General features: G+C 55.1%; 3 protein-coding genes across 10 annotated transcripts; 2 read left to right on the top strand and 1 right to left on the bottom strand.

The window, feature by feature from the left end:
* Positions 1 to 220: 220 nt before the first annotated feature.
* Positions 221 to 3908, bottom strand: ZNF524 (zinc finger protein 524). Its single transcript, XM_084770342.1, has 2 exons — positions 3732 to 3908; positions 221 to 1273 (listed from the first exon to the last, which is right to left on the bottom strand). The coding sequence occupies exon 2, from the start codon at positions 1233 to 1235 to the stop codon at positions 270 to 272; it is 966 nt and encodes a 321-aa protein (XP_084626468.1). The 5' UTR covers positions 1236 to 1273; positions 3732 to 3908; the 3' UTR covers positions 221 to 269.
* Positions 3909 to 4047: 139 nt separating this feature from the next.
* On the top strand, positions 4048 to 10377 carry FIZ1 (FLT3 interacting zinc finger 1). Of its 8 annotated transcripts, none has more exons than XM_084770328.1 (3): positions 4048 to 4140; positions 5994 to 6338; positions 8220 to 10377. In XM_084770328.1, the coding sequence occupies exons 2-3, from the start codon at positions 6027 to 6029 to the stop codon at positions 9411 to 9413; spliced, it is 1506 nt and encodes a 501-aa protein (XP_084626454.1). In that variant the 5' UTR covers positions 4048 to 4140; positions 5994 to 6026; the 3' UTR covers positions 9414 to 10377. The 8 variants fall into 8 exon arrangements, with proteins under 8 accessions (XP_084626454.1, XP_084626448.1, XP_084626455.1 ...); XM_084770322.1 differs by having other exon boundaries at positions 4116 to 4240; XM_084770329.1 differs by lacking the exon at positions 4048 to 4140 and adding an exon at positions 4356 to 4432.
* A 10714-nt stretch (positions 10378 to 21091) lies between these two features.
* Positions 21092 to 25532, top strand: ZNF579 (zinc finger protein 579). Its single transcript, XM_084770319.1, has 2 exons — positions 21092 to 21188; positions 23461 to 25532. Exon 2 carries the CDS (start codon positions 23463 to 23465, stop codon positions 25149 to 25151), a length of 1689 nt encoding a protein of 562 aa, XP_084626445.1. The 5' UTR covers positions 21092 to 21188; positions 23461 to 23462; the 3' UTR covers positions 25152 to 25532.
* Positions 25533 to 26055: the final 523 nt, after the last annotated feature.

Here is a 26055-nt window from a genome sequence, read left to right as displayed (position 1 = left end):
TGCGGGGTGGGGTGGGGGGCTAGAGCCACGTTTGCATAGCAGGTTAAATGTTTTACAGTGCTTGTCTGATTGGGCAAAGGCTTATTCCAAGCCGTTGGTTCATTGGCACCATGCTAAGGAGATGAAACGGGGTTCTCTCCAGTCACACACACACCGCGGCCAGGCTAGGTACTAAGGAACACTGAAAGGGACAGGCACCATGACTGAACACACACTGGAAGTCAGTAGGCAGGGGGTTTATTTCCACAGCCCATGCCTCCCAGAGCCTGTCAGTCCACAGGAGGGTGATAGATGGCATCAGGACCCAGAGATTTAGGTCCCTGCTTTCGACTCCCTTCCACGACGGGAATACCACCGGAAATAAGAGTGTCTTGGGCTCCTTGGCCATGTCCAGCGCCAGCTGAACCCTCTGCTGTAAACCCAGACACAGGAGAAGTGGTGGACGCCATGGGCCAAGCAGGCTCCTTTCCTTCAGGACCCTCCTCCCGTACCCCTTCTGGAACAGGGGTGCCCTCGTCATCGTCATCCCACAGAGGTTGGGGCCTTGGGTTTGGGGGGCACAGGCGCACGGGCATTCCCACAAGCTCTGGGTGTTTGCGTTTGTAATGGCGCCGGAGGGTATTGGCCTCGGTGAAGCGCACCCTGCACGAGGGGCACTGGTATGGTCGCTCCCCAGAGTGGATGCGGTGGTGATGTGCAAGCTCCCCTGCCTCCCGGAAGCGGCGAGGGCAGAGCACGCAACGGAAGGGCCTAAGGCCAGCATGGATGTTGCAATGACGCCGCAAGTGGCTGGAACGCTTGAAGGTCTTGCCGCAATCTTTGCACACGTGTGGCTTCAATTCTGAGTGTGAGATGCTGTGGCGCTCCAGGTCGGAGAGGTAGGGGAAGGCTCTCAGGCACACAGGGCAGAAGTGTGGGGCCCTCTTGGGGCCAGAGCCCTGGGGCCCATCTGCTGACCCTTCGGGAACCGTGTAAGGAACGCCCTGATCGTCGATCAACAGAAGATCGCTGCTGCCACCGCTGTCCACTGGTGCTGGCAACGGGGCTTCCTGCACTGATTTGGGGGGGCGGCCCCGCTTTCGAGGGAGGGAGGACTTGAGAGTCCGATTGGACGTGGTGGCTCCCCCTGGAGGTCGGCCTCGGCGGCCCCGGGGAACAGGAGGAAGTAAGACCAGAGGTTTTTCTTCCTCCCCAGACAATGTTGAAGGCAACGGGTCTGAGCTGGGGTTGTCCATTGAGCAGTGGGGAGCTTGAGTCTGGGTACTGGAGCCGGCTGAGAGAAGAGAGGGGGCGGCGTCAGTGTGGTGATGGTCTAAGCCTCCATGTACCCCAATATCTCACCTATCTAAATCTTTTGATACCCATATAACACGATTCTGTAGCGTTGATAAAACATACTGACTGCCCTCCACCAAAGGGCATCCATGACTGCCTAACCTTTTTGGATCTAGGCTTTCTTTTATGGTGGTCTGAATCTCTCTCTCTCTCTCTCACACACACACACAGCCCTTGGTTCCTGTGTTTCAATGTCTGGTTTCTAGTGCAACTGTTTGGGAAACATTAGGAGGAGGCGTGGCCTTGTTGGAGGAAGTGTTTCACTACGAGTGAGCTTTGAGGTTTTAAAATCGCACGCCAGGCCAGTCTCCCTGTACCTCAAACTTAGGGATCAGATGTGAGCTCTTAGCTACTGCTCCAGCACCGTGTCAGCCTATTGGCCACCTTGCTCCCAGCCAAGATGACCATAGACAAAACCCTCTGAAAAATGTAAGCAAGCCCTCAATTAAACGCTTTCTGTAGAAGTTGCCGTGGTCACTGTTTTTCCTCACAGCAACAGAATAATGACTACAAAAAAAAAAACAACCCTTTAAGATCAAAACAAGCCAATCACCACCACCATCGCCGCTGTGGTCATCATCATCCGCATGAGAATGTGGATGCCTTGAAACAGTTCATCCAATTCTGGGCCATCAAAGCCTCAGAAGTCCCCCCTCCCACAGAGATGGGGAGGGCTAGAAGGGGTTAGACAGGTCCTAGGCAAACTCTGTTGATTTCTGACGGACATGTATCCAAGGTGCTGAGGGTCTGGGCTTGGAAGTCAGATACCCAAAAATCAAACGCTGAATGTGTGGCCTTAGCCAAGATCCTTTCTTTTTTTTTTTTTTTTTTTTTTTTTTTTTTTTTTTTTCCAAGATCCTTTCTTCTCCGAGCTCATTTGTATCTTTTGTAAGATGGAACTGGGGGGAGGGGGTGGGCGGAGGTTCACCCTTGTTGGTTTTGTTTGTTTTGATTAGTTTTATCTACTAACCCAGACATGCTGTGAACATACTACACAAAAAAGGCAGCACAGCAGCATGGATAGTTAGTTCTCACACCAACCCTTTGAGGGAATATTTTTCATTTTGCAAAAAGCTAAGTTTGCAAAAAAACTAAGGCACAGAAAAGCCAAGTGAGTTCCTTAAATTCTTTCTGCCAGTAAGTGACAAGACACCAAACCAGGCTTATGAACCTCAGTGGCCAAGGGGCGTGTGTGTGTGTGTGTGTGTGTGTGTGTGTGTGTGTGTGTTTATCTTGAGGTCTTTGTGGGTGTATAGGATATCTTGAGGAGTGTGTGTGTGTGTGTGTGTGTGTGTGTGTGTGTTTATCTTGAGGTCTTTGTGGGTGTATAGGATATCTTGAGGAGTGTGTGTGTGTCTGTGTGTGTAGGAAGATGTCTTGAGGGCTTTGTGTGTACAGGACATAGCGTGTGTGTGCGTGCGTGCGTGTGTGTGTGTGTGTAGAAGGATATTCCGTGATCTTCCAGTCCTGGGTTTGGATCCAGGGCAGCCAATAATTAGCATGTGACTCTGCAAGTGGCTCTGTCTCTGAATCAGTTTCTTTCTCTGTAAAAATCGATATACCTGAGGCTGCGGGGCGAATCGACAGGAATACGGAAGCTAAGAAAATGTCCCTGGTCCACTGCCTGGAATACAGAAAGCACTCAAAAATCCACGACCCTCACTTCCCAGTGTCCACAAGATCTCGAAGTTGTAGGAACGGAGTGTACTTGGGGGACAAGGGCGCTACAGGTGCAGCTAGCAGGAGATGCTGTGGAGGTACCCTGCACCCCTCTTTACATTGTTTTGTTGTTTGGTTGGCTTTTAAGTTTCTTTTGTGTGTGACGCTCCTTATCCGACTCAAGGCCTCACGCACACTAAACCTGAGCCACACTCCGGAAACTTGCACCCCCTTTTAGTATGCACACTGCTTGAGGTCCACGCGGGAGCAACTTTTTCCAGGGACATATGGCTCGCACCATGAGGTAGCCTGGACAAGAAGCTGAATTTCTGGAACATACCTACGAAGAAAGTGATTCCTCGACCCTCCCCCACCCACACAGTCCGGTCGGACGCGTGCCTGCCTGTCAGCCCCGAGTGGCCCAGCCCGCAAGCTGGGCGGGCCCTCAGGGTGCGGTGGCCAATGAGCGGCGGCGGGGACATCGGCGGCAGGGGCTGCCAGGAGGAGTGGGGGGGGGGGGTCTGCGCGCGCGCGCTCGCTCCCGAGCCCGGACAGACCGCCGCCGCTCGGCGGGGCGCGCGCAGGGAAGAGAGCCAACGCAGCGTGGTGGTGGTGGTGGTGGTGGTGGGAACAGGTGGCGGGGGCGCGCACGGGCATGCGCACCCGGGACCACCCCCTCTCCCCCTCCCTCATCCTCCCCCCCCCCACACACACCCGGGCCCCCCGGCTCTGGGTACCTCATTTGCATGCTGCCTGGGCTCGCGTGTGTGTGTACACGCGCACGCGTGCGCGCGCGCTGGGGGCGACGGGCCGAAGCGTGGGAAGGGGCGGGGGGCAGTGGGGGCCCTGCCCCTAGGCGGCGGCGGGGTGGGGGCGGCGGAGCGCGAGCCGGGCCCCGCCCCTCGGCGCGGACGCCCGCAGCCCCTCCCTCCCTTCCTCCCTCTCCCGCCGCCTGGGCCCCCACGGGAAACAAAGGGGACGCTCTGGGTCTCAAAGCCCGGACACTCCTGTTAACAAACGCGCCTGCGCGCCGGTCGCCTCCTCCTGGTCCCCCCCCCCCCGTGAGAACGCACAAAAATCCCCAACCGCCTCCAAATGGCTTTTCTCCCACAAAGCACTCCAACCCGGTGACCCAATCAAATACAGGTACCGGATAGACGAGAAGCGGGAAATGGCTGCTAAGTGCCCCTAATTAACATGGCGCCCAACAGCCTCAAAGCGCCGTGGGGTTTTAAGTAGTCAAATGGTGCGTGGTGTTTCCTAACTCTGTACCGGTTTGACCACTTGGATTTTTTTTTTCCTCTTTCTGGATACACCTCTCGATATTCTACACAGCAGGAGTCAAGAGCTAGGGGGAAAAAAAGGAATCGTAACGGCGCCGTGGACGACGAAACCCCGCGTGCAAAGCGCGTCGCCCTTAGCCTGTACCTCCCCGCTGGTAACTTAGGCTCCGCCCCTCCCTCTGCCCTCAACAAAGATGGCGCCGGCCCGGCTTCTTTAACCTCTGAGGCTGGGAAAAGGAAGGGCAAGCAGAAGGGCGGGATCCTAGCGGGAAAGGGGAGTCGAGAGAGAGAGAGGGGAAGGGGGGGCTCGTCGAGGCGGGGGGGTGGGGGGGAAGAAGGAGGAGAGAGCCGAGGCGGAAGTCGAGGGGCCCCTCAGGTGGAAGTGACGCTGACCCCGCTGCCCAAAATGTCGGCGCCCAGAGGGAGGTGTAAGTAATTAAAGAGGAAAGCCGACAGACTTTCCGGGACTCCCGGGGCTCTGCCTGGTTTCCAGGACTTCCGCCACGCAAAAGCAAGGTGGTCTTGCCTAGTCCCCGGGCCGCCCGACCTGCCCCCGACCCGAGCGCCCGCGGCCGCGCCTCCTAGGGACAGGGAAAGGGGTACAAAGGGCCAGTTTTCAGGGCCTGGCTCGAAAGATCGAGCATGGGGGGGGGCCCTCCGCAGCACCACACAGTGGGGTGCAGGAGGAGGCGGGGCTTGTGGCTGTTGGGGCGGGGCAGGGGAGGAGGAGGAGGAGCTTGTAGGGGCGGGGCCTACAGGAGGAAGGGAAGGATTTAAGGAATGGGTAGGGACTGGTTAGGAAATGGGAGAGGTTTATGCAAAGGGTGGGGCCTGGTGAAGAGGCGTGGATGACGTGCAATGAGGGAAAAGTCCTAGGTTGGAAAAAAAAAATTGAAGAAAACTTCTTAAGGTTAGTGGGAAGATGGGGGGGGCGGTCTGAGAAGACGAGGGAGGACCAGACTATGATGCGTGCATGCAGTTTGCCCAAGGTGTGGCCCAGAGAGAAGGTCGCCATGGCGAGGGGGTGCCGATGTAGGTAGGTGTGCAGTTTGGAGAGTTTTAGTGTATCAGATCTTTATCGTGAAGGTGGAAATGTTTGAAGGGGGCTTAGCATCAGGCTAAGAAAAGTCAGATTAGCTCGGAAGCGCGTATACGAAGAATGTGCGAAGGGGAACTTAGGTATTCAAACTGCTCAGTTAAGTCTTCGCTGTGCATCGGCTTTCCTAAGTGCGTTGAACACGTGGCTGCAAGTTTTACTTAGCTCAAACCATCCCTGTATAAGGTACGCGCTGATATGCCCATTTCAGAGGTGGGAAGAGTTTCTGAAGCGACAGAACCGGTCTGAATGCCCTAGAAGCATGAGGCAAATGTGCTCAGCCCCAAATCCTGGCTTCGCTAAGTTGTCTTCAGAGAAGAGGTCTGTAGTGGGCAGGGCTTAGAGAGAACAGAGGCGGGGGGGGGGGGGGAGGGAGAGAGAGAGCGCCTTCAGAACACCTTGTGAAGAAGCAATATGCACGTGGCTGGAGTCATTTAAAAAATGAAGAGGGTTTGTAGGGACCGGGAGAAATTTAAAGGGAAATGGGTGTGGCTTGTTGGTGGGCGTGGCTCAGCATTGGACGGTCTCCCAGGGGACATGTGTGTCTGAGCTCAGGAAAGGAATGACCAGTGAGGGGGAAGGTGAGGCTTACCTGCTTTCTGTGTCTCTTCTTACACCAGAGAAAGCCCCAAGCTACCACCGGACCTCCCACCATGGATGACTCCTCGATGCCTGTGGTCCCTGCCCCTCTTGCTGCTCCAGGGCCAGCACCGTCTGCCACTGCTCCTCGGGTCCCCTTTCACTGCAGCGAATGTGGCAAGAGCTTCCGCTACCGGTCGGACCTGAGGCGCCACTTCGCCCGCCACACGGCGCTCAAGCCCCACGCCTGTCCTCGCTGCGGCAAGGGTTTCAAGCATAGCTTCAACCTGGCCAACCACCTGCGCTCACACACCGGCGAGCGGCCCTACCGATGCTCAGCCTGCCCTAAGGGATTCCGAGACTCCACTGGCCTGCTGCACCACCAGGTGAGTCCTGGGAGCCGCGCATGGCTGAGACGCGGGGCTCCAATTCCATTCAGCAAAAGGCAGCTACAGATGGGCCCGCCGAGTAAGTTTGCCCCACATAAATGTTTCCCCACCTCCCGTGCTGAAGCCTCCGAGGCCCACCAGAAGCATCAGGCTCGAGTTTACAGTTCTCCGCCTTACCATCCCAGAAGTAGGTTTATCCGTGTTACACCCGACTCTTTTATTCTGCAATGACCGATTTTCCCTACACGGAACACAGGGATGTTCCTTCAAAGGGAACTCAACAAAGCCTTCAGAAAATGTATAATCCCTTAGAAAGATCAGGAGCCAGGTAGAGGGTAAAGAAAACAGTTTCTGAGAAAAGGGTTCTCTAAGTCTCTTAGTGTGAAGTTGGGAAGAAATTTAAAAAAAAAAATCAAGGCGGCGTGATGCATTGTTACAGTCTCTTGGGAGGTGGAGGCCGGAGAATCCTGAGTTCAAGGTCATCCTCAGTTACACAGAGAGTTGGAGGCCAGCGTGGGCCCCTGTAGACAAGAGGGCACAGAGATACATGTCTGATTGAGATTTGAAATGTGAGAAACCCACTTGGGGAAAGCCTTGGAGGTCAGACCGACAGCAAGGGCAAATAGCCTGGGGTGGGAGGGAGCACTGCGCATGCTCACAACTTCCTTCACTTCCTGGGGAGAGACAAACTAACACATTCACCCCGGGTAGGGCAGCAACAGAAAAGCAAAATGGAGTCGCACCACAGTTAAGCTTACCAAGCCAAAGACTTTAATTGGGTCTACTTAAGAGAGCCCAGGTGAGAGAATCTCAGCGGCATGTAACTTGTAGCTGCGGTGCCGGTGCTGGGAATCGAATCCAGGTCCTCTGCAGGATCAGCAAGGGAGCTTAACTGTTAAACCGCCTCTCTAGCTCCTCTCGCCTTTTTTGGGGGGGCGGGGGGGGGGTTGAGACAGGGTCCCTCTGTGTTAGCCTTGGCTGTCCTGGACTCCCTTTGTACACCAGGCTGGCCTCGAACTCACAGCGATCCGCCTGCCTCTGCCTCCTGGGATTAAAAGCGTGCACCACCACGGCCAGCCATCACCTTTCTTTAAAAAACGTTATTGTTTGTTTGTTGTTGTTTGGTCCATTGATTGTTTGGTGACAGGGTTTCACGTTGTAGCCCTAGCTGGCCTCCAACTCGCAGGATTGGCCTGCCCCCTGCCTCCTGAGTGCTGGGATTAAAGGCTTGCACTAACATGCCCAGCTCCGTTATTTATATTCACGCTAAGATGTGCCACGGCTCATCTTACAGGAGTTGGTTCGCTCCTTCCACCATCTGGGGCCCAGGGATCAAACCCGGGTCACCAGGCTTAGCCGCAGGTCCCTTTACCCCGCCGAGCCACGTTGGTAACCCAGATTCGCTTCTTTTGGCCAGGAGGAGTAGCTTTTTTTTTTTAATTATTTAATTTTAATTTACGTGCATTGGTGTGAGGGTGTCAGATATTGGAGTTACAGACCGTTGTGAGCTGCCATGTGGGTGCTGGGAATTGAACCCAGGTCCTCTGGAAGAGCAGGCGGTGCTCTTAACCACTGAGCCATCTTTCCAGCCCCCAGGAGGAGTAGCTTTGCTTTAATGGGCCTCGATGAAGTCCTACTGCTTGTTTATAGTACGACTTTAACTTTTCCCGAGAGGCATTTGTGAAACTTACCTTCACAAGGAGGTGTCGGTCCCTTCTCAATGGCCTCCACGCCCACGCCCGCCGCTCCCTGTCTAGTAGGACCCGGGGAGGCTAGATCAGACCCAGGGAGCTGAGGCCGAGAGAGCTTGGTTCCATTCTCCTGCGAATCGATTGCAAGGCCCAGATCTCAGCCCTGCCTCTGTGCTCTTGCTCCCAGGTCGTCCACACTGGTGAGAAGCCCTACTGCTGTTTGGTCTGTGAGCTCCGCTTCTCCTCTCGCTCCAGCCTGGGCCGCCATCTCAAGCGGCAGCACCGGGGCGTGCTCCCCTCGCCCCTGCAGCCCAGTCCGGGCCTGCCTCCCCTGAGCTCCCCCTGCTCAGTGTGTTGCAACGTGGGTCCCTGCTCGGTTTGTGGAGGTGGAGGGGCCGGCGGCGGGGGAGAGGGCCTGGAGGGAGCAGGAGCGACCAGCTGGGGACTGGCAGAGGCTGCAGCCGCCGCCGCGGCCTCCCTACCCCCGTTTGCATGTGGCGCATGTGCCCGGCGCTTTGACCACGGCCGGGAGCTGGCTGCCCACTGGGCCGCACACACCGATGTGAAGCCATTCAAGTGCCCTCGCTGTGAGCGCGACTTCAATGCGCCTGCGCTGTTGGAACGCCACAAGCTCACCCACGACCTGCAGGGGAGCAGTGCACCCCCAACGCAGGTTTGGGCCTCCGGTGGAGGTCCTGAGGTGGCTGGAGAGGGCGACAAGGAGGAGGTGGTGGCTGCCCCGCCGACCTGGGACGCCGGGCTGCTCCTGAGCCCTACTGGGGCAGGCGTGCCCAAGCTGGAGGCACTGCTCCCCGGGGACGAGGGCACCGGGAATGCCCGGGCTCCGGCTGCGGCAGCCGAGGCGTCCTCGGAAGACACACTGTACCAGTGCGACTGCGGGACCTTCTTCGCGTCCGCCCCGGCCTTGGCCAGCCATCTAGAAGCGCACTCGGGCCCAGCCACCTACGGCTGCGGCCACTGCGGGGCGCTGTACGCAGCGCTTGCCGCCCTGGAGGAGCATCGGCGAGCCAGCCACGGTGAGGGCAGCGGGGAAGCGGCCCCCGCCGGTGAGGGCGAGCAGGCTGCTGGCGGGCCCGGACCCGGCTCCTCCAGCCGAGGCAAGAAAATCTTTGGCTGTTCGGAATGCGAGAAGCTATTCCGTTCTCCTCGAGACCTGGAACGGCATGTGCTGGTCCATACCGGGGAGAAGCCGTTCCCGTGCCTGGAGTGCGGCAAGTTCTTCCGCCACGAGTGCTACCTCAAGCGCCACCGGCTGCTGCATGGCACAGAGCGGCCCTTCCCTTGCCACATCTGCGGCAAGGGCTTCATCACGCTCAGCAACCTCTCTAGGCATCTGAAGCTGCACAGGGGCATGGACTGAAAACCCAGGCCACCCCTGCCTGGAAAAGTGGTGCCACCCAGAACCCACACGGGGACCACAATGAAGCATCCTTCAGCAAAGGGGTCCAAGAACATAACCGTTGGGGAATTTCTCTCTGAATTCTACAGATTCTTGACTTTGAGACCCCTCAAATGTGGTATGTTCAAATCAACTGGCCTCTGAGACTGGGGACCTGGGGATTAAAAAAAAAAAACGGGTCTCCACTAACATCTCTCAGCAGATAACATGTGGGGCACCCCCACACCGCCACGGTCCTACCACCCACTTCCGAGAGCCATCATCGATGACCTTCATCTGGGGCATGGGGGTGGGGCACCATCTTGGAATCTTCCAGGATCCCCTCCGGATGACCCCCATCGGCCACTGGTGGCCTCAGAAAATGAGTGCAGCCAGAATCTGCCTCCCCCCCCCCCCCATTTTACTTCCTATACTGAGAGGACCAGGGTAGATGCCCCCACCTTCAATTAACCCACTCTGAGATTAGGTCTCCCCTTACTGCCGATTGGTCTGGCCCTACTACTGATCCTTCCCCATCCCGAACACTAGGTTAGGCTGGCCCGAAGGCTTCCCCGCCCTGTAGGTTGAGCTGCCCGACACGCACATACTCCCATCCACGTGGAGTGGACCGGTGCAGGCTGTGTGGCCTGGCCGCACTCTCCGTAGAGTTAATAGGGCAGACACTCCCTTCCCTTAGGCTGTAGAGCGCAGTCCTCTGACCACGATTGTCTCAGTCCTGTGACCTGGTGGAGGTGGTAGACATGGAGGTTCCCTCGACTGCAGTGCCTGTCCCTCGGTCTTTCCATCACTACCAGCTTGCCTCTTTGTTCCTACCCCAAGGGGATAGGGGAACCTGGCTAGGGGTTTCTCCCCTGTGAGCCTCAACCTCACCCCCTGACCCCACTCCCCCAATGTCTCTGGGACTCCAATAAACCTCATTCAGCCACTGCCGTCTTGTTTTCTGATCCTGGGTTTCAGGGAGGTGGGGCTCTCTGTCTCTTGGACTTATGTCCCCCAGGGCCTAGAGAGATGGCTCAGCTGTTAAAAACAATGGACACTGTCCGCTCAGAGGACCAGAGTTGAGTTCCGAGCACCACATCAGGCTGCTCATAGCCACCTGTAACTCAAGCTCCAGTATTTGCTAGTGGCCTCTGTAAGCACTGCATCTTCAAAAGAAAAGGAATAGACTGACAAAGTAAGCACAGGTCCTTGAGGCTTAAGAGGCCCTGCCCCTCCTTGTGGATGTAGAAGCCATTAACAACGGTCCGTAGGGTGTGGGGGACACACACACCCCGAGTATAGGCAGTCCTTAACTGCCTGTATGATTCCTTGGTGGCATAGTTACCGGTGAGCTGCCTGCATTCAGGTAAGCACCCAGATCCTCAAACCCCTCTCAAGAAGATTAAGTCCTGCAGAGCAGAGTCATTTTTCCATCTCACTTAGAAATCAAGAAACACCACACAGGGCGTGTGCCTTGGGAACCAAGTGGGCTCCTCCCGAAGAGGTTCCACGCCTTAGACTTGGTCTTCCGCAGATGAAGGTGTACTTTAGGCTCCCTACAGGAAACCCTCGGGGACATGACAGCCCATGAGACGATAGAAGAGGACCACTCCCGCTCGTCCCGTGGCTGTCCCCTCGCTGTGCCTACTTTGTTCCACACCCAGCGTTTCAAACTCTCTACAGCCCCCAGCGAGCCCCGCAGAAAACACTGGCCCTCCTAGGGCCGATTATATCCTAGCGTGTAGGCAATGAGTTCTTGAGAGGGAGGAATCACATGAAGAGGGTAATCTCACGAGGCAATGAACAACAAACAGCCTTGCTGCAAAAAGGAAGAGTGTGGAGAAAGTGGTGGCAGCTGCCTTAGGCGCAGGCCTGTTAACCCAGCTACTCAGGAAGCTGAGGCAGGAGACTCAGAAGTCCAAGGCCAGCCTGGGTAACAGATGCTGGAACAGTAACGGAAGGTTGGGAGGTAGCTCAGTTGGGGGCAGGCTTGCCTCAAAAACGTTGAGGACCCGAGTTTCAGGTTCAGGACTCACACACAGAAATCCCAGGGGTGACGACACCACAGAAGCAGGAATAGGATCCCTGGGGGCTAGTTAGCCCAGGCTAGTCTAATCAGGGTCTAGCCTCATTCAAGTGATTCCTACCTCAAAGGGCATGGACACCGTTGTCAAGGATGGCGCCTGAGGTTGTCCTCTGGCTTCCTTCCACACAGACATGGAGTACTCCCAAATGTAGTTGTGCGAACACACACAGGAACATTTGGGGTGGGGGGGGGAGGGGCAGGATTGAAAAGAGAGCTGGGAATCGATCGGCCAGTGAGGGGTGGGCGGGGTGAGTGCTAGAGGCTGGCCTACAATGCCTCAAGGAGCTGCTGTGGGCGTGGCTCAGTGGTAAAGCAGCCTAGAACTTGCAAGTGAGGGGCGTGACTCAGTGGCAAAACACTTTCCTAACACGAAGAGGAACTGGTTGGAGATGCCTACATAGATACAGGGGGGGAGTGAGTCTAAGGATGGAGGGAGGGAAGAGGGGGGTTGGCTCCCACATTTTCTCTTGAATCCCTGCCTAAGGGATCCCTCTATGCCAGACGTTACGAAACCTGTGAGTTTTTTTGTTAATTCTACAGGGAAGAAAATTGACAACCCCAGTCATCCTAGACTCTTCGTTTGTATTTTGGTTTTGTTTTTTGTTGGGTTTTTTTTTGGGGGGGGGAGGACAAGTAGCCCTGCCTGTCCTGGAACTCACTCTGTAGACCAGACTGGCCTCGAACTCAGAGATCCGCCTGCCTCTGTCTCCCAAATGCTGGGATTAAAGGTGTGGGTCACCACTGCCTGGCTACTAGACTTTATTTATTTTTGACACTGGGTCTCACTATGTAGCTTTGGTTGGCCTGGAACTCACCATGTAGACCATGCTGGGTTTGGCACTCAGGGATACACCTGCCTATGCCACCAGAACGCTGGAATTAAATGTATCTCCCGGACATGGATAAGCCACAAATACACAGAGCTAGTCCTCTGCATTCTACCCTCGGTATCCATCTTTTTTTTTTTTAATAATTTATTTAATTTTGTCCTATGTGCGTTGGTCTGAAAGTGTCAGAATCCCTGGAACTGAAGTTACAGACCATCGTGAGCTGCCACGCGGGTGCTGGGGATTGAACCAGGGTCCTTTGGGAAAGCAGACTGTGCTCTTAACCACTGAGCCATCTCGCCAGCCCCCTCGGTATCCATCTCAAATGCATCCGTCCTCTCTCCTGAGAGACTGGAACAGCCGGCATGGGCTCCCCCACTCACCTTGCCCCCGTCCTTCACCATCCAACAGGCAGGGGGCGGGAAAACAGTGCGCTGTCTCACCCTCCACACTTAAAGCCTTGCTTTGCAGCTTTGCCCAGTCCACCATCACAGGCAAGGGGCCATCTTGAACCACCTAGGCTTCTCACTGACTCCTTCCTACTTCCTGACTCCCTTCCGTGGCTAACACATTAGGATCAGAGCCTGCAATGGCTGGGCATGATGGAACACGCCATCCCGCGGGTTCCAAAGCATTAAAAGATGCCTCAGAGGTTTAAAGTACATACCGCTCTTTCAGAGGACCCAAGTTCAGTTCCCAGAACCCACTTTGGGCAGCTCACCATGCCCTGTAACTCCAGTTCCAGGGATGCTCCAGGGATGCCTCTGACCTCTGAGGGCACCTGTATTCTTTTTTTTTTTTAATTAATTTATTCAGATTACAACTCAATTGTTATCCCATCCCTTGTAATCCTCCCGTTCCTCCATCCCTCCCTCCCTCCCTCCCTCCCACTTTCACCCTATTTCCCTCCCCTATGTCTGTGACTGAGGGGGACCTCCTCCCCCATTACATGGCCATAGACTGTCAAGTCTGTGTGGTATGTGTACTTGTTTGTGTGTGCACGTGTTCGTGCAGATGTGCAAACGTGTGTGTGTGTGTGTGTGTGTGTGTGTGTGTGTGTGTGTGTGTCTGCCCGTGGAGGACGAGGTTGACTTGAGGTGTCTTCCTCAACCATTCTTCACCTTATTTCTTTTTTTTAAAAAATTACAGTGTGTGTGCTTGTGTGTGCATTTGTGCATGTGCCATGGCATGTGGAGGGCAGAGAACATTTTTCAGAAGTTCCTTCTCTCCTACCATGTGGGTCCCAGGGGCCAAACTCAGGTTATCAGGCTTGCAGATAACTTACTTACCCATTGAGCCATCTCACCAGGCCTCCCCTCCCCCACCCCCACCCCGACACACACCCCTTATTTTTGAGACAGTCTTTCTCTGAATCTGAATCTTCTATCTGGCTAGTGAGCTTCAGGTATGCACCTGCCTGTCTTCGCTGCACCATCCTGCTTTCACATGGCCGCTGGGCATGTGACCTGCAAAGCAGGCACTTTACCTAAAGAACCATTTCCCAAGCACTAGCTGTCCTGGAACTCACTCTGTAGACCAGGCTGGCCTCGAACTCCCAGAGATCCACCTGACTTTGCCTCCAAAGTGCTGGGATTAAAGTTGTGCACCACCACACCTGGCTCATATGCACTTTTTAAACTGTGAGTCTTAGGCATCACAAGGAAGGAAGTTAAGAGAGATACTCAGGGGGAAAATAAGGGGGGGGGGTTGGTGGGGTTTTTTGTTGGTTTTTTTTGTTTGTTTGTTTGTTTTGGTTTTTTTGTTTGTTTGTTTTGGTGTGTGGTTTTTTTTTTTTTTTTGCATACACAATAGACCCACAATTGCTAGTTTAAGAACGTTCCATCCTTTGGGAACAAAGTCATTCCCCAGAGATGCTAGGCCTTAGAGGTCTTCTCAGTTTTGGGGTGGGAGGGTTTAATCCCTGCGATGCGCGTGGTAAAAAGAAAGAAAGGATTCTTGCAGGTTGTCCTTTGATCTCCACAGCTGCACCATGGTGTATATTCATGCTAACCCAAACAAACAAACAAACAAACAAGAATGTAAAAATCAAGAGTTATTTTCTAGGGGCTAGAGAGATGGCGTTAGAGGTTAAAAGCACTTGCTGCTTTTGCAGAGGGCAGGAGTTTGAATCGCAGCACACCATGTGCTACTTCAGTTCCGGGGGGGACCAGACGCCCTCTTCTGGCCTCCATGGGAAACAGGTACACATGTAGTGTAGTACACAGACATACATGCAGTCAAAACACCTGTATGCATAAATAAATAGGTTTTAATTTTATTTAATATATATAACACATTATACATACATATATACATACATACATACATCATCTTACACTAAGCAATAGAGGTCCAGAAACAAAACTTACTTTTTCTGAGCAAAGTAAATCTTTGGGTCATGCCATCCCAAGTCTATACTTACCAGCACTTGGGAGGCAGAGGCAGGGATATCCGGACTTCAAAGATGGCTGGGCTAAATGAGAACGTGTATCAAAATAAACAAATATAGAACCAGGGTGGTGGTGGTACATGCCTTTAGTCCCAGCTCTGGGGAGTCAGAGACAGGTGGGTCTCTATAAGTTCCAGGCCAGCCTGGTCTACAGAGTGAGTTCCAGGACAGCCATGGATACACAGAGAAACCCTGCCTCGAAAACCAATAAACAACCAAACAAACAAACAAAATGAAATAGAACCAAAAAGTCTAAGTTGAGAAAACAAGGCCTGTCCTCCCGCCTGGACACAGACATTGCCCCGGAAGACAAGGCAGGTCTTGAGAGAAAGGAGGCTGAGAACAGTGAGCACATGGAAAGATGCCAGGGTCGCCATAGAGACACAAACCACCTGTGCCTGGGAGCCTAAGGAGGCCCTGGTTTCCATCCGCCTCACCTCACCTCCACCACAGTCTTTACTGTTCAAGGAAGGCAGTGATGAAAGATAGTGATCCATTTTCTGAGTAGCATCACAGGCTTGGTTTTGTTTTTGTTTTGTGTGTGTGTGCTTCCCCCCCACCCCCCTTTGGTTTTGTTTTTCCGACAGGGTTTCTCTGTGTAGCCTTGGCTGCCCCGGACTCACTTTGTAGACCAGGCTAGCCTCGAACTCACAGAGACCCGCCCCTACCTCTGCCTCCCGAGGGCTGAGATTAAAAGTGTGTGCCCCCTGCCCCCCCCCCCCCCAGCTATAGCACAGGCTTGTAATGCTAGCCAACTCTGGAGAAGCTGAGACAGGAGGATCATTGTGAGTTCCAAGCAAGCCTGAGTAGCAAAACTGTTTAAAAACAAAATCTAACCAACGACAACGAAGCTCACACAAAGGGGGGAAAAATCATGCTATTCCCAAGCACAACCATACCCAGAGCTGGTCGCTAAACCTGCCTCGGTGTGGCCAAGTTTTACAGTTGTTGTGATGGAGGAGAGAATGGAGCCTCTATGTCTCCAAAGCACTAATTACTGTAGGGATGCTGGCAGCTCCCAAGTCTCTCTTTGAGGCAGCGCTCCTGTTGGCTAACCTCTAAGCTCGCCCGACTTCTGCCTCTCTTCCCCCATCTGATTCCCCTCCACGCCGCCCGCCCGACTCCTCAGCTTTCTAGGTCCCAAAGCCATAGTCCTCATTCTCCTGATAGGGCTCATTCTCCTGATAGGGTCTCCTTCTCATCCACCTGCCTCCACCTCCCAAGCGCTGGGTTTGGGCCACTGAGCCTGGTTCATGCTAAGATCACCCTGCAAGCTACACAGGCACCCTTCAACTGAAGCTCCTTCACCAACCCCTTTCATCCCCTTTTATTTGCCCCCAAATGCATGGTGCTAAGAGCAGTGCAGTGAAACTTGCCTTCGTGGAGTTTCTATAGTGACCAGAGGGAGATGGCCACTCCAGGTAATTCACAAATAGTCAGAGGTTTGTTTGAGGTAAGTACAGTGTTGAAAAACAAGGGTGTGGGTGGGGGTCTGGAGAGATGGCTCAGCGGGTAGGAGCACTGTCTCTTCTTCCAGAGGCCCTGAGTTCAATTCCCAGCAACCACATGGTGGCTCACAACCATCTATACTGGGATCTGATGCCTTCTTCTGGCCTGTGGGTGTACATACAGACGGAGCATTCATAGGAAGCAGGGAAGGAGGGAGAGAAGGAGGGAGAGAGGGAGAGAGAGAGAGAAAAAAACAAGGTTCAGGTTGACCAGATGGCTCAGCAGGTAAAAGTGCTTGCTGCCAAGCCTAATGGCTTGAGTTCAGTCGTTGGGACCAACATGGTGGAAAGAGAGAACTGAATCCTGCAAACAGTCCTCAAACATCCACATGCACCACCCCCACCCCCCCCACACACATAATAGGTATATAATATGTAACAAAAAGGTTTTTTAAAGATTTATTTATTTATTTATTTATTTATTATGTATACTTTGCCTGCATGTATGCCTGCAGGCCAGAAGAGGGCATCAGATCACATTATAGATGGTTGTGAGCCACCATGTGGTTGCTGGAAATTGAACTCAAGACCTCTGGAAGAGCAGACAGTGCTCTTAACTTCTGAGCCATCTCTCCAGCCCACAAAAATATTTTTAAAGAAGAAAATTGGGCTGGAGAGATGCCTCAGCAGTTAAGGGCTCTTACTGCACCAACATCTCCAGGAGATTTGACACCCTCTTCTGGCCTCTGGTGCATTGCACAAACATGCACACACACTCTAACTCACACATAAATAAATATAAAATATTTAAATAGTAATAATAATAATAATAATAATAATAATAATAATAATAATATTTTTAAAGAAAGAAAACTGGAGCTGGGCATGATGGCACACACCTGTAATCCCAGCACTCAGGGAGGCAGAGGCAGACAGATCATTGTGAGTTCGAGGCCAGACGAGGATAGCCCAGGACAGCCAAGGCTACACAGCAAAACCCTGTCTCAAAGAGAAAGGGAGCAGGGAGAAAACCGAGGATCGTTGTAGCTAGCTTGCCCCAGGCATACATCTCTGGGGATGTCTGAGGCAAGGAAACCCTTATAGAAATACGCCCAAAGGAAGAATATTTCAGGCAAAAGAAGCAGGCTTTTCGGAAATTAAGCGAGGGAATATTGGGCCTGGTTGTACTTGTCTTTGTAACCCTAGCATTCAAGGCACTGAGACAGGAGGATCACAAGTTTGAGGCCAACCTGGGCTATATAGTCACACTTTGCTTTCCATCACCAGAAATTAGGTGAGGGTCAAAAAAGAACTATATAGGGTTTGAGGGCCAAAGGGGAATTGGGGGGAGGGGCGAGGGGGAGGGCTGCTTTTTATTCTGAGCATGCAGAGGACGCTTGGGAGGTGTTCAGTTCAGATGAGGCGTGGCTGGGCCAGCGACACCTCTTATCAAGTAAAGGCACTTGACGCCAAGCAGGACAACTGAGTTCCATCTCTGGCACCCACAGGGTGGGAGAAGAGCCCTGGCTCCCACAGCTTGTTCTCTGACCTCTGTGACTGGATTCGAGGCTGGAAGCAGAGGAGCCAGTGAGAAAGCTTATTGCAGTGGTAATGGAGTGTGCCCCTCAATCAGAGCCTCCCACAGAGTGGGTCCCTTCCCAGCCACTCTGACCCAGCCACTTCTTACCTGGACCACTGCAGCCTCACCTCCCTCCCCCACTGTATCTCCCCCATATCCAATTCCGCCTCCCCTAGGGTTCCTTAGGAATGTCTCTAAAACCCTAATCCGATCATATGACTCTCCCGCTTAAAACCTTCTCAATGGCTCCTCAGTGCCTTCTGAATAACTCCAAGCTCAGGTGGCCACAGCCTTGCGCGGGACTCTGACAGCTCTGGTCACTTGTGGATGCCCCAATCCAAAACTCCAGATCCCACCCCCAAGTAGCAGCCTTCTTGTTCTCTTCTGTTTAAAATTCTTCCAGTTTACTCTTTTCTAAATTTCTTCCTTTTCTTTCTTTCCTTTTCTCGCCCGCCACCCCCCACCCCCCCCCACCCCCCACCCCACCCCCCGCTGCCTTTTGTTGTTCGCTCATTTGTTTATTTGAGACTAGGGCTCCAGTAGCCCAGTCTGGCCTCGAACTCCTTATATCTTTATGGTATGAAATTTTCATTGCCTAGTCTCCACCTCCTAAGTGCTAGGATCTCAGGTATACACCACCACACCCCCCCTTTCACTCTTTCTCCGTCTTCTCCTCCTCCTTCTCTTCTTCTTCTTCTTCTTCTTCTTCTTCTTCTTCTTCTTCTTCTTCTTCTCTCTCTCTCTCTCTCTCTCTCTCACAGGATTTATTTTTTTTTATGTGTTTTGCCTGCCTGTATGCATGTGCAACCCCATGTATGTCTGGTGTTCTGCAAGCCAGAAGAGGGTACCAGGTCCCTTGGGGCTGGAGTGTTCTAGAGGGATTGAAAGCTGCTCTGTGGGTGCCGGGAGCCCAGTCCAGGTCCTCAGCAAGAGCAGCAGGTGCTTCTAACTACAGAAGCCATCCCACCAGGCCCCAGGCCATTGACACAAGCACACACAGAGACCTAGTACAAGTGGTGTTTGTGTTGCTCTCTTTCCTGTGACCACTTGGAGAACCTTCACGTTTCCACACACGCAGTGAGCGTCTCCGTCCTTCTTTTCCCCTGGACATACAAGATTCCACTGGGTCGTTATTTTTATTCCTCAGATATCTTACTGAGATTCTCAGCCATCCATAGTGATTTACTTTTTTTTTTTTTTGAGACAGGGTCTCTCTGTGTAGCCTTGGCTGTCCTGGACTCACTTTGTAGACCAGGCTGGCCTCGAACTCACAGCGATCTGCCTGCCTCTGCCTCCCGAGTGCTGGGATTAAAGGCATGCGCCACCACCACCACCGCCTGACCATAGTGCTTTTCAAGACTGCGGTGGTGGACTAGCCAGATAGCTCAGTCAGTACAGGTACTTGTCCCCAGTCCCTAATGACCTGAGTCCAGTGCCAGTGCAGGATTCACATCATCAAAGGAGAGAATTGACCCCTGAAAGTTGTCCTCTGACCCCTCCACATGTACACCACGGTGTGTGTGCCTCACATATGTAAATAACACAATAAAAAATTAACTACATTTGATTTAGTTTTATCTATTTGTGTGTCTTCCTGCGAGTATGTGTTTAGAAGACGGAAGATGGTGAGGGAGCTGAAGGGTCAGGAGGTTGTAAGGCCCTTGGTTTGAGTGCCAGGAGGGAAACTCTGGTGGGAGCAGCAGCAAACACTCTTAACCACTGGCCATCTCTTCAGCTCCATACACTGTATTTACTTGTTGTGTGTGTGTGTGTGTGAGAGAGAGAATGTGTTTTACATGTGACTGTGTATATGTGTGTCTATCTCTGTGTGAGGGTGTGTATGTGTGTGTATGTGAGAATGTGTGTTTTTACATGTGTGTGACTGTGTATATGTGTGAGTGTGTATATCTCTGTGTGTGTTTATATGTGTATATGTGTGTGACTGTGTATATGTGTGTGTGAGTGTGAGTTTCTGTGTGTGTGTGTTCAGATGCATAAGTGTGGAAGTCAGAAGACAACTCACAGGAGTCCATTTCCTCTTTCCACTCTGTGGGTCCTGGATATCTAACTCGGGCCATCAGCCGTGAGTCAGGGGCCTTTGCACCGAGCCATCTTGCCAGGCAAAAATACCTACATTTTTTTTTTTTACGAAGAAAAAAAATATAGCAATGAACCTGGCACAAATATAATATTGCATGTTTCTGGTTTCTGGAGGGTAGATTCCTGGAATTGCTAGCTTGTTAAAGCTTCCCAAACCTCTACTCATCCCATACGCGTACAAAAGGAACTGTTTACCGACTCTTTTGCCAACAACCTTTGGCATGAACTTAACCCTAAAGAAAAACAACAGCGGGACACAGGCAGATTCCTACAATGAGCCTGTTTCTCCAGCACATAAACTTTGAGACATGGCCGCGTTGGTCCCATCTAGCAGGCTGAAACATTAAAGCTCCGAGTTCAATGAAACAGGCTTGCCAAAGAAGACTCAGAGAATGTCATTCATTCCCATGGAAAGGCCCTCGAGGTCTCTTCCATCCCCTGCGTTCCCACGGCACTTTCCCGAATCAGAGCGCTTCCTTCATCGCGCCATCGGTGGACTGGTTCTTGTCCGTCCCGTCCACCCCCACCCCCGCCCCACCCCCCGCCTTGAGCCAAACGATGAATTTTGCCTCTATCGATCCAGCACCAAGGACAGAGCCAGCCCACAGTAGGTGCTCTGATAAACCTGGTCGGGTTGCCGTAAAGGGGGAAACTGAGGCTCAGAAAAGAGAGAATTGCTTGCCCAGGCAACCAAGGGAAGGCGGGAATTCGGGTCCCGTTATAGAGGGGGGTGGGGGGGAGGGATACACACTCAAGCCTGTATCACTTACTGCTTCCTTCATCAACAGCTCCGCCTCCTCCAACCCTCTTTCAGACCCACCAGCCCAGCACAGTGCCTGGCACCGGCAGGGCTTGGTAAATGCTTGTTTGTTGAAAGAATGAATGAATATGTGTTATCTGTTGGGAAATGGAGGAGGGGTGGTAAGCTGGGTCCAGAGTCCCAGGCTTGCAGCCCCCTCCTCCCTCTGAGGGTCCAAAAGACAGGCCTTCAGCCCCTACCCCTCCCGGGACCCAGGAGCTGCACCACCCTCCTTCTCTGCCCACCAAGGTCCCTGGCCCTCCGCTTCCGGCTTTTCGGCCAGTCTTTCCTTTTCCAGCCTCCGACCAAACACCGGGTTTCCGGGGGGAAGGCTTAGGCTGTAACACCGAGCCCAGCCTCCTCCTCCACCCCCCACCCCCCCACCACGCTCAACACCCCTCCCTCCCTGCCACCACTGTCCGCGATCGCCCGGCAGCAGGGAAGGAAGAAAGGAGCGCAGGAGGCGGAGGTAAGACCGGCGCCCAGAGACAGGGGCGAGCCCCAGGCTCTGCGCGGAGCAATCCGCAAGGCCTCGACCCTCCGCCCCACTTCTGCAGATCATACCTACCCGGAACAGATAGCCCCTTCTTGGACCTAGGGCCCCCGACAACGGGCAGGCTCCACGCCCTCCCCCCGACACCACGCCCGGCCAGGGGTCTGGCCGCAGCCTTCTCCTCCCTGGGGATTTTCTGCAGCCGAGCTCTCCGCCCCCTGCCCCCTCTTGTCTTGTGAGGCAGGGCCCCCTCCCCAGCTCCTTCCTTCATCCGGATCACGGGGGCTATGTCTACCTGCAAGAGTCTAGTTCGCCTATCCTGTTCTGTCTGAGACCCGAGAGTTGTAGCCTTCAGTCTTCCTGCCTGAGCCCCAGGGACCCAGGACAAAGTGCTCCTTCAAACCTAGGAGTCCAGACCCCAGCCTCCTCCCTCAGACACAAGAGTCCAGACCCCAGCCTCCTCCCTCAGACACAGGAGTCCAGACCCCAGCCTCCTCCCTCAGACACAGGAGTCCAGACCCCAGCCTCCTCCCTCAGACACAGGAGTCCAGACCCCAGCCTCCTCCCTCAGACACAGGAGTCCAGACCCCAGCCTCCTCCCTCAGACACAGGAGTCCAGACCCCAGCCTCCTCCCTCAGACCCAAGAGTCCAGATCCCAGCCTCCTCCCTCAGACACAGTAGTCCAGACCCCAGCCTCCTCCCTCAGACACAAGAGTCCAGACCCCAGCCTCCTCCCTCAGACACAAGAGTCCAGACCCCAGCCTCCTCCCTCAGACACAGGAGTCCAGACCCCAGCCTCCTCCCTCAGACACAAGAGTCCAGACCCCAGCCTCCTCCCTCAGACACAGGAGTCCAGACCCCAGCCTCCTCCCTCAGACACAAGAGTCCAGACCCCAGCCTCCTCCCTCAGACACAGGAGTCCAGACCCCAGCCTCCTCCCTCAGACACAGGAGTCCAGACCCCAGCCTCCTCCCTCAGACACAAGAGTCCAGACCCCAGCCTCCTCCCTCAGACACAGGAGTCCAGATCCCAGCCTCCTCCCTCAGACACAGGAGTCCAGACCCCAGCCTCCTCCCTCAGACACAGGAGTCCAGACCCCAGCCTCCTCCCTCAGACACAAGAGTCCAGACCCCAGCCTCCTCCCTCAGACACAAGAGTCCAGACCCCAGCCTCCTCCCTCAGACACAGGAGTCCAGACCCCAGCCTCCTCCCTCAGACACAAGAGTCCAGACCCCAGCCTCCTCCCTCAGACACAAGAGTCCAGACCCCAGCCTCCTCCCTCAGACACAAGAGTCCAGACCCCAGCCTCCTCCCTCAGACACAGGAGTCCAGACCCCAGCCTCCTCCCTCAGACACAGGAGTCCAGACCCCAGCCTCCTCCCTCAGACACAAGAGTCCAGACCCCAGCCTCCTCCCTCAGACACAAGAGTCCAGACCCCAGCCTCCTCCCTCAGACACAAGAGTCCAGACCCCAGCCTCCTCCCTCAGACACAGGAGTCCAGACCCCAGCCTCCTCCCTCAGACACAGGAGTCCAGATCCCAGCCTCCTCCCTCAGACACAGGAGTCCAGACCCCAGCCTCCTCCCTCAGACACAGGAGTCCAGACCCCAGCCTCCTCCCTCAGACACAAGAGTCCAGACCCCAGCCTCCTCCCTCAGACACAAGAGTCCAGACCCCAGCCTCCTCCCTCAGACACAAGAGTCCAGACCCCAGCCTCCTCCCTCACACCCAGGAGCTTAAGCCCTGCTACTCCCTGCTTCTTCCCAGGCCCTGACTTCTGACCACGCACACTGCATTTCCAGGGCCTCTTGAACTTTGAATCCCATCCTCCTTGGGCCCCAAGGGTGGACTGGTTCCCAAGCCCTCCAAGAACGTCCAAGCCCCTGGGCCCTCTAGAGCAAAAAAATCCGTTGGCTGACTTTGTCTCCCTGTGTCTCCTGTATTTGTCTGGTTCTGTCTTCCTAACTGTTCCGGTTGCTGCTGATCTGTGTTCTCTCTCTCTCTGTCTCTCTCCCCCTCTTGGACCTTGTCGCCTTTTCCTACTTCCTCTCAACTCCCTCTTCTCCCTCACTGTCTCTGTCCCCTTCTGACTCTGATCTCTCTCTGTCTCTTCACCACCTGCCTCTCTCACCTCTCATCTGTCCCCTCTTCTGGCCTGAGGAGTCCACCTCCCTCTGTCTCACCCTACACCATTCACCTCTTCTCCCCACCTCTGCCTCCTCCCCCCCCCCCCCGTTTTCCCCACAGGCATGGATCCACAGCCCCCTCCACCTGCCCAGGGCAGCCCACCTCACCGTGGCCGAGGCCGAGGCCGTGGCCGTGGCCGTGGTCGAGGCCGTGGTCGTGGCAGAGGGGGTACTGGAGCCCCTAGGGCACCTCTGCCCTGCCCCACCTGTGGTCGCCTCTTCCGCTTCCCTTACTACCTGTCTCGACACCGGCTGAGCCACTCGGGTCTCCGGCCCCACGCCTGCCCCCTGTGCCCCAAAGCTTTCCGTAGGCCCGCCCACCTTTCCCGCCACCTTCGCGGCCACGGGCCCCAGCCTCCGCTGCGCTGTGCTGCGTGCCCACGTACCTTCCCGGAGCCGGCCCAGCTCAGGCGCCACCTGGCCCAGGAGCACGCAGGTGGCGAGGTGGATCTGTCCACGAAGAGGACAGTGAAGGAGGAGCCCGAGTCCAGTTGGGGTCCGCAGGACCAGGCCGTGGAGCAGCCCACCACGGCGGTGGCCGGGGTTGCGGAGGAGGCAGCAGCAGTGTGGCCCGAAACGTGGCCCGCGGGGGACCCGGCCCCTGTGGCTGCCCCCACGAGTACCGATCCTCGAGAATCAGAGGCTGAGGAGGCCGAGGCCGGCGCAGCGGAGCTAAGGGCAGAGTTGGCACTGGCCGCGGGGCGACAGGAGGAGAAACAGGTCCTCCTCCAGGCCGACTGGACGCTGCTGTGTCTCCGCTGCCGCGAAGCCTTTGCCACAAAGGGGGAGCTCAAAGCACACCCGTGTCTGCGCCCCGAGGGCGAACAGGAGGGCGAAGGGGGACCCCCACCCCGCCCCAAACGACACCAGTGTTCCATCTGCCTCAAGGCGTTCGCCAGGCCGTGGTCCCTGTCGCGTCACCGGCTAGTCCACTCCACCGATCGGCCTTTTGTGTGTCCAGACTGCGGCCTGGCCTTCCGCCTGGCCTCCTACCTCCGCCAGCATCGCCGCGTCCATGGCCCTCTCAGCCTGCTGGCCCCGCTACCTGGGGCCGGCAAGAAGGACGACAAAGCCTCGGGTGGACGGAACTCAGGGAAAGGGCCTGAGGGGGGCGAAGGGGCAGAATGTGGGGGTGCATCAGAAGGGGGTGAAGGCGGGCAGAATGGAGGAGATGCCACCCCAGCCCGGCCTCCAGCGGGGGAGCCACGTTTCTGGTGTCCCGAGTGTGGCAAAGGTTTTCGACGCCGGGCACACCTGCGCCAGCACGGGGTCACCCACTCCGGGGCCCGCCCTTTCCAGTGCGTGCGCTGCCAGCGGGAATTCAAGCGACTAGCCGACCTGGCCCGCCACGCTCAAGTCCACGCCGGGGGTCCCGCCCCGCATCCGTGCCCGCGATGCCCACGCCGCTTCTCCCGAGCCTACAGCCTTCTGCGTCACCAGCGTTGCCACCGCGCGGAGCTCGAACGGGCAGAGCTGGAGAGGGCCGCGGCGCTGCAGGCGCTCCAGTCTCAGGCTGCACAGTCACCCCAGCCTCCGCCGCTTAAGCAGGAGGCGGAAGGGCTCCCTCTGTCCGTCGCCCACATCAAGGAAGAGCCTCCCTCACCTGGCACCCCACCCCAGTCCCCGCCGGTTCCTCCTGTCTTTCTCAGCGCCTCATGTTTTGACAGCCAAGACCATTCAGCCTTTGAGATGGAGGATGAGGAGGTGGACAGCAAGGCCCACCTACACGGATTGGGGAGCCTGGCCTCCTGACCCTCACATCCACCCTCTGCCCTTCCAGTTGAGCTCCCGGTTTGCAGTAAGAAAGAAGAAAGCTGAAGGAGAGGTTCCTCCTCTGCCTACCCATGAGCCCTGGGTCCTTCATCTTCCCCTTTGCCCACCCCTAGACCCTGATGCTGGTTAGGAACCTCTAACCCCAACATGTGTCTTAAGTAAGGCAGGACAAGGGCACTGAACACTTGGCCAGAGGGATAGACTGCTGGGTTTGCCCCCAGCCTGCCCGTCCTCCCCCCCCCTTACAAACACTGGACACCACCACCTTTTTGGAACTGCCAGACCCTGGGAGTTCCCAGTGACAAAGGTCTGCCCCCCACCCCCGTTCCTCTGTCTCTGTGAATAAATGTGAGTTTGTGCACCCCAGGAGTGAGGCTGTCTGTGGAGGTGAGGGTTGGGTGAGTCAAGATTTAGCCACGCCTGGGTTCAGAACAAGGTTGCTCATACACCACATCCCAGGCGGGCGGATGTCCGATATTAAGGAAGCAAGAAGTCTGTAAACCCTTGAGTTGATGGAGAGGGAATTTGAGTGTGCCAAGACAGAATGCCATGGTGACTGTCCTCAGGAGTCCCCGTGTGTGGTTTAGCACGTCAACATGGTGTGCACTGGTTTCATTTCTAGAGCAGGTTTCCAGGCACAGAATAATGTGGGAAGTCTACAACTCCCTTTTCTGAGAAGGCACTAGATGTTCCCCCACCCCCACCCCCAAGTACCTGTTGCCTTCATGAAGGTGCCAACAGACTCCATTTTCCTAAGGAAACCCAAGTACCAGATAGGATCCGAGTCCAGTGTGATGGGATGGCACCTAGCTGTAATCCCAGCATTGCAGGGAGTGGAGGCAGTTAAAACAAGGATGTGAAACTGTCATCTAGCCAAGGACAC

Source organism: Acomys minous (assembly GCF_964271855.1).
Source record: "Acomys minous genome assembly, chromosome: 20".
Lineage (NCBI taxonomy): Eukaryota > Metazoa > Chordata > Mammalia > Rodentia > Muridae > Acomys > Acomys minous.
Note: the sequence above shows the minus strand (reverse complement) of the source record. Positions and strands in the feature narration are given on the sequence as shown.

What these genes read in the sequence shown, in the direction of transcription:
- ZNF579 (XM_084770319.1), top strand. Translation starts at nt 23,463, where the DNA reads ATGGATCCACAGCCCCCTCCACCTGCCCAGGGCAGCCCACCTCACCGT.
- ZNF524 (XM_084770342.1), bottom strand. Translation starts at nt 1,235, where the DNA reads ATGGACAACCCCAGCTCAGACCCGTTGCCTTCAACATTGTCTGGGGAG.
- FIZ1 (XM_084770322.1), top strand. An exon ending in CTGGCCTGCTGCACCACCAG is followed by an intron (nt 6,339 to 8,219) that starts GTGAGTCCTGGG and finishes TCTTGCTCCCAG; the next exon opens with GTCGTCCACACTGGTGAGAA.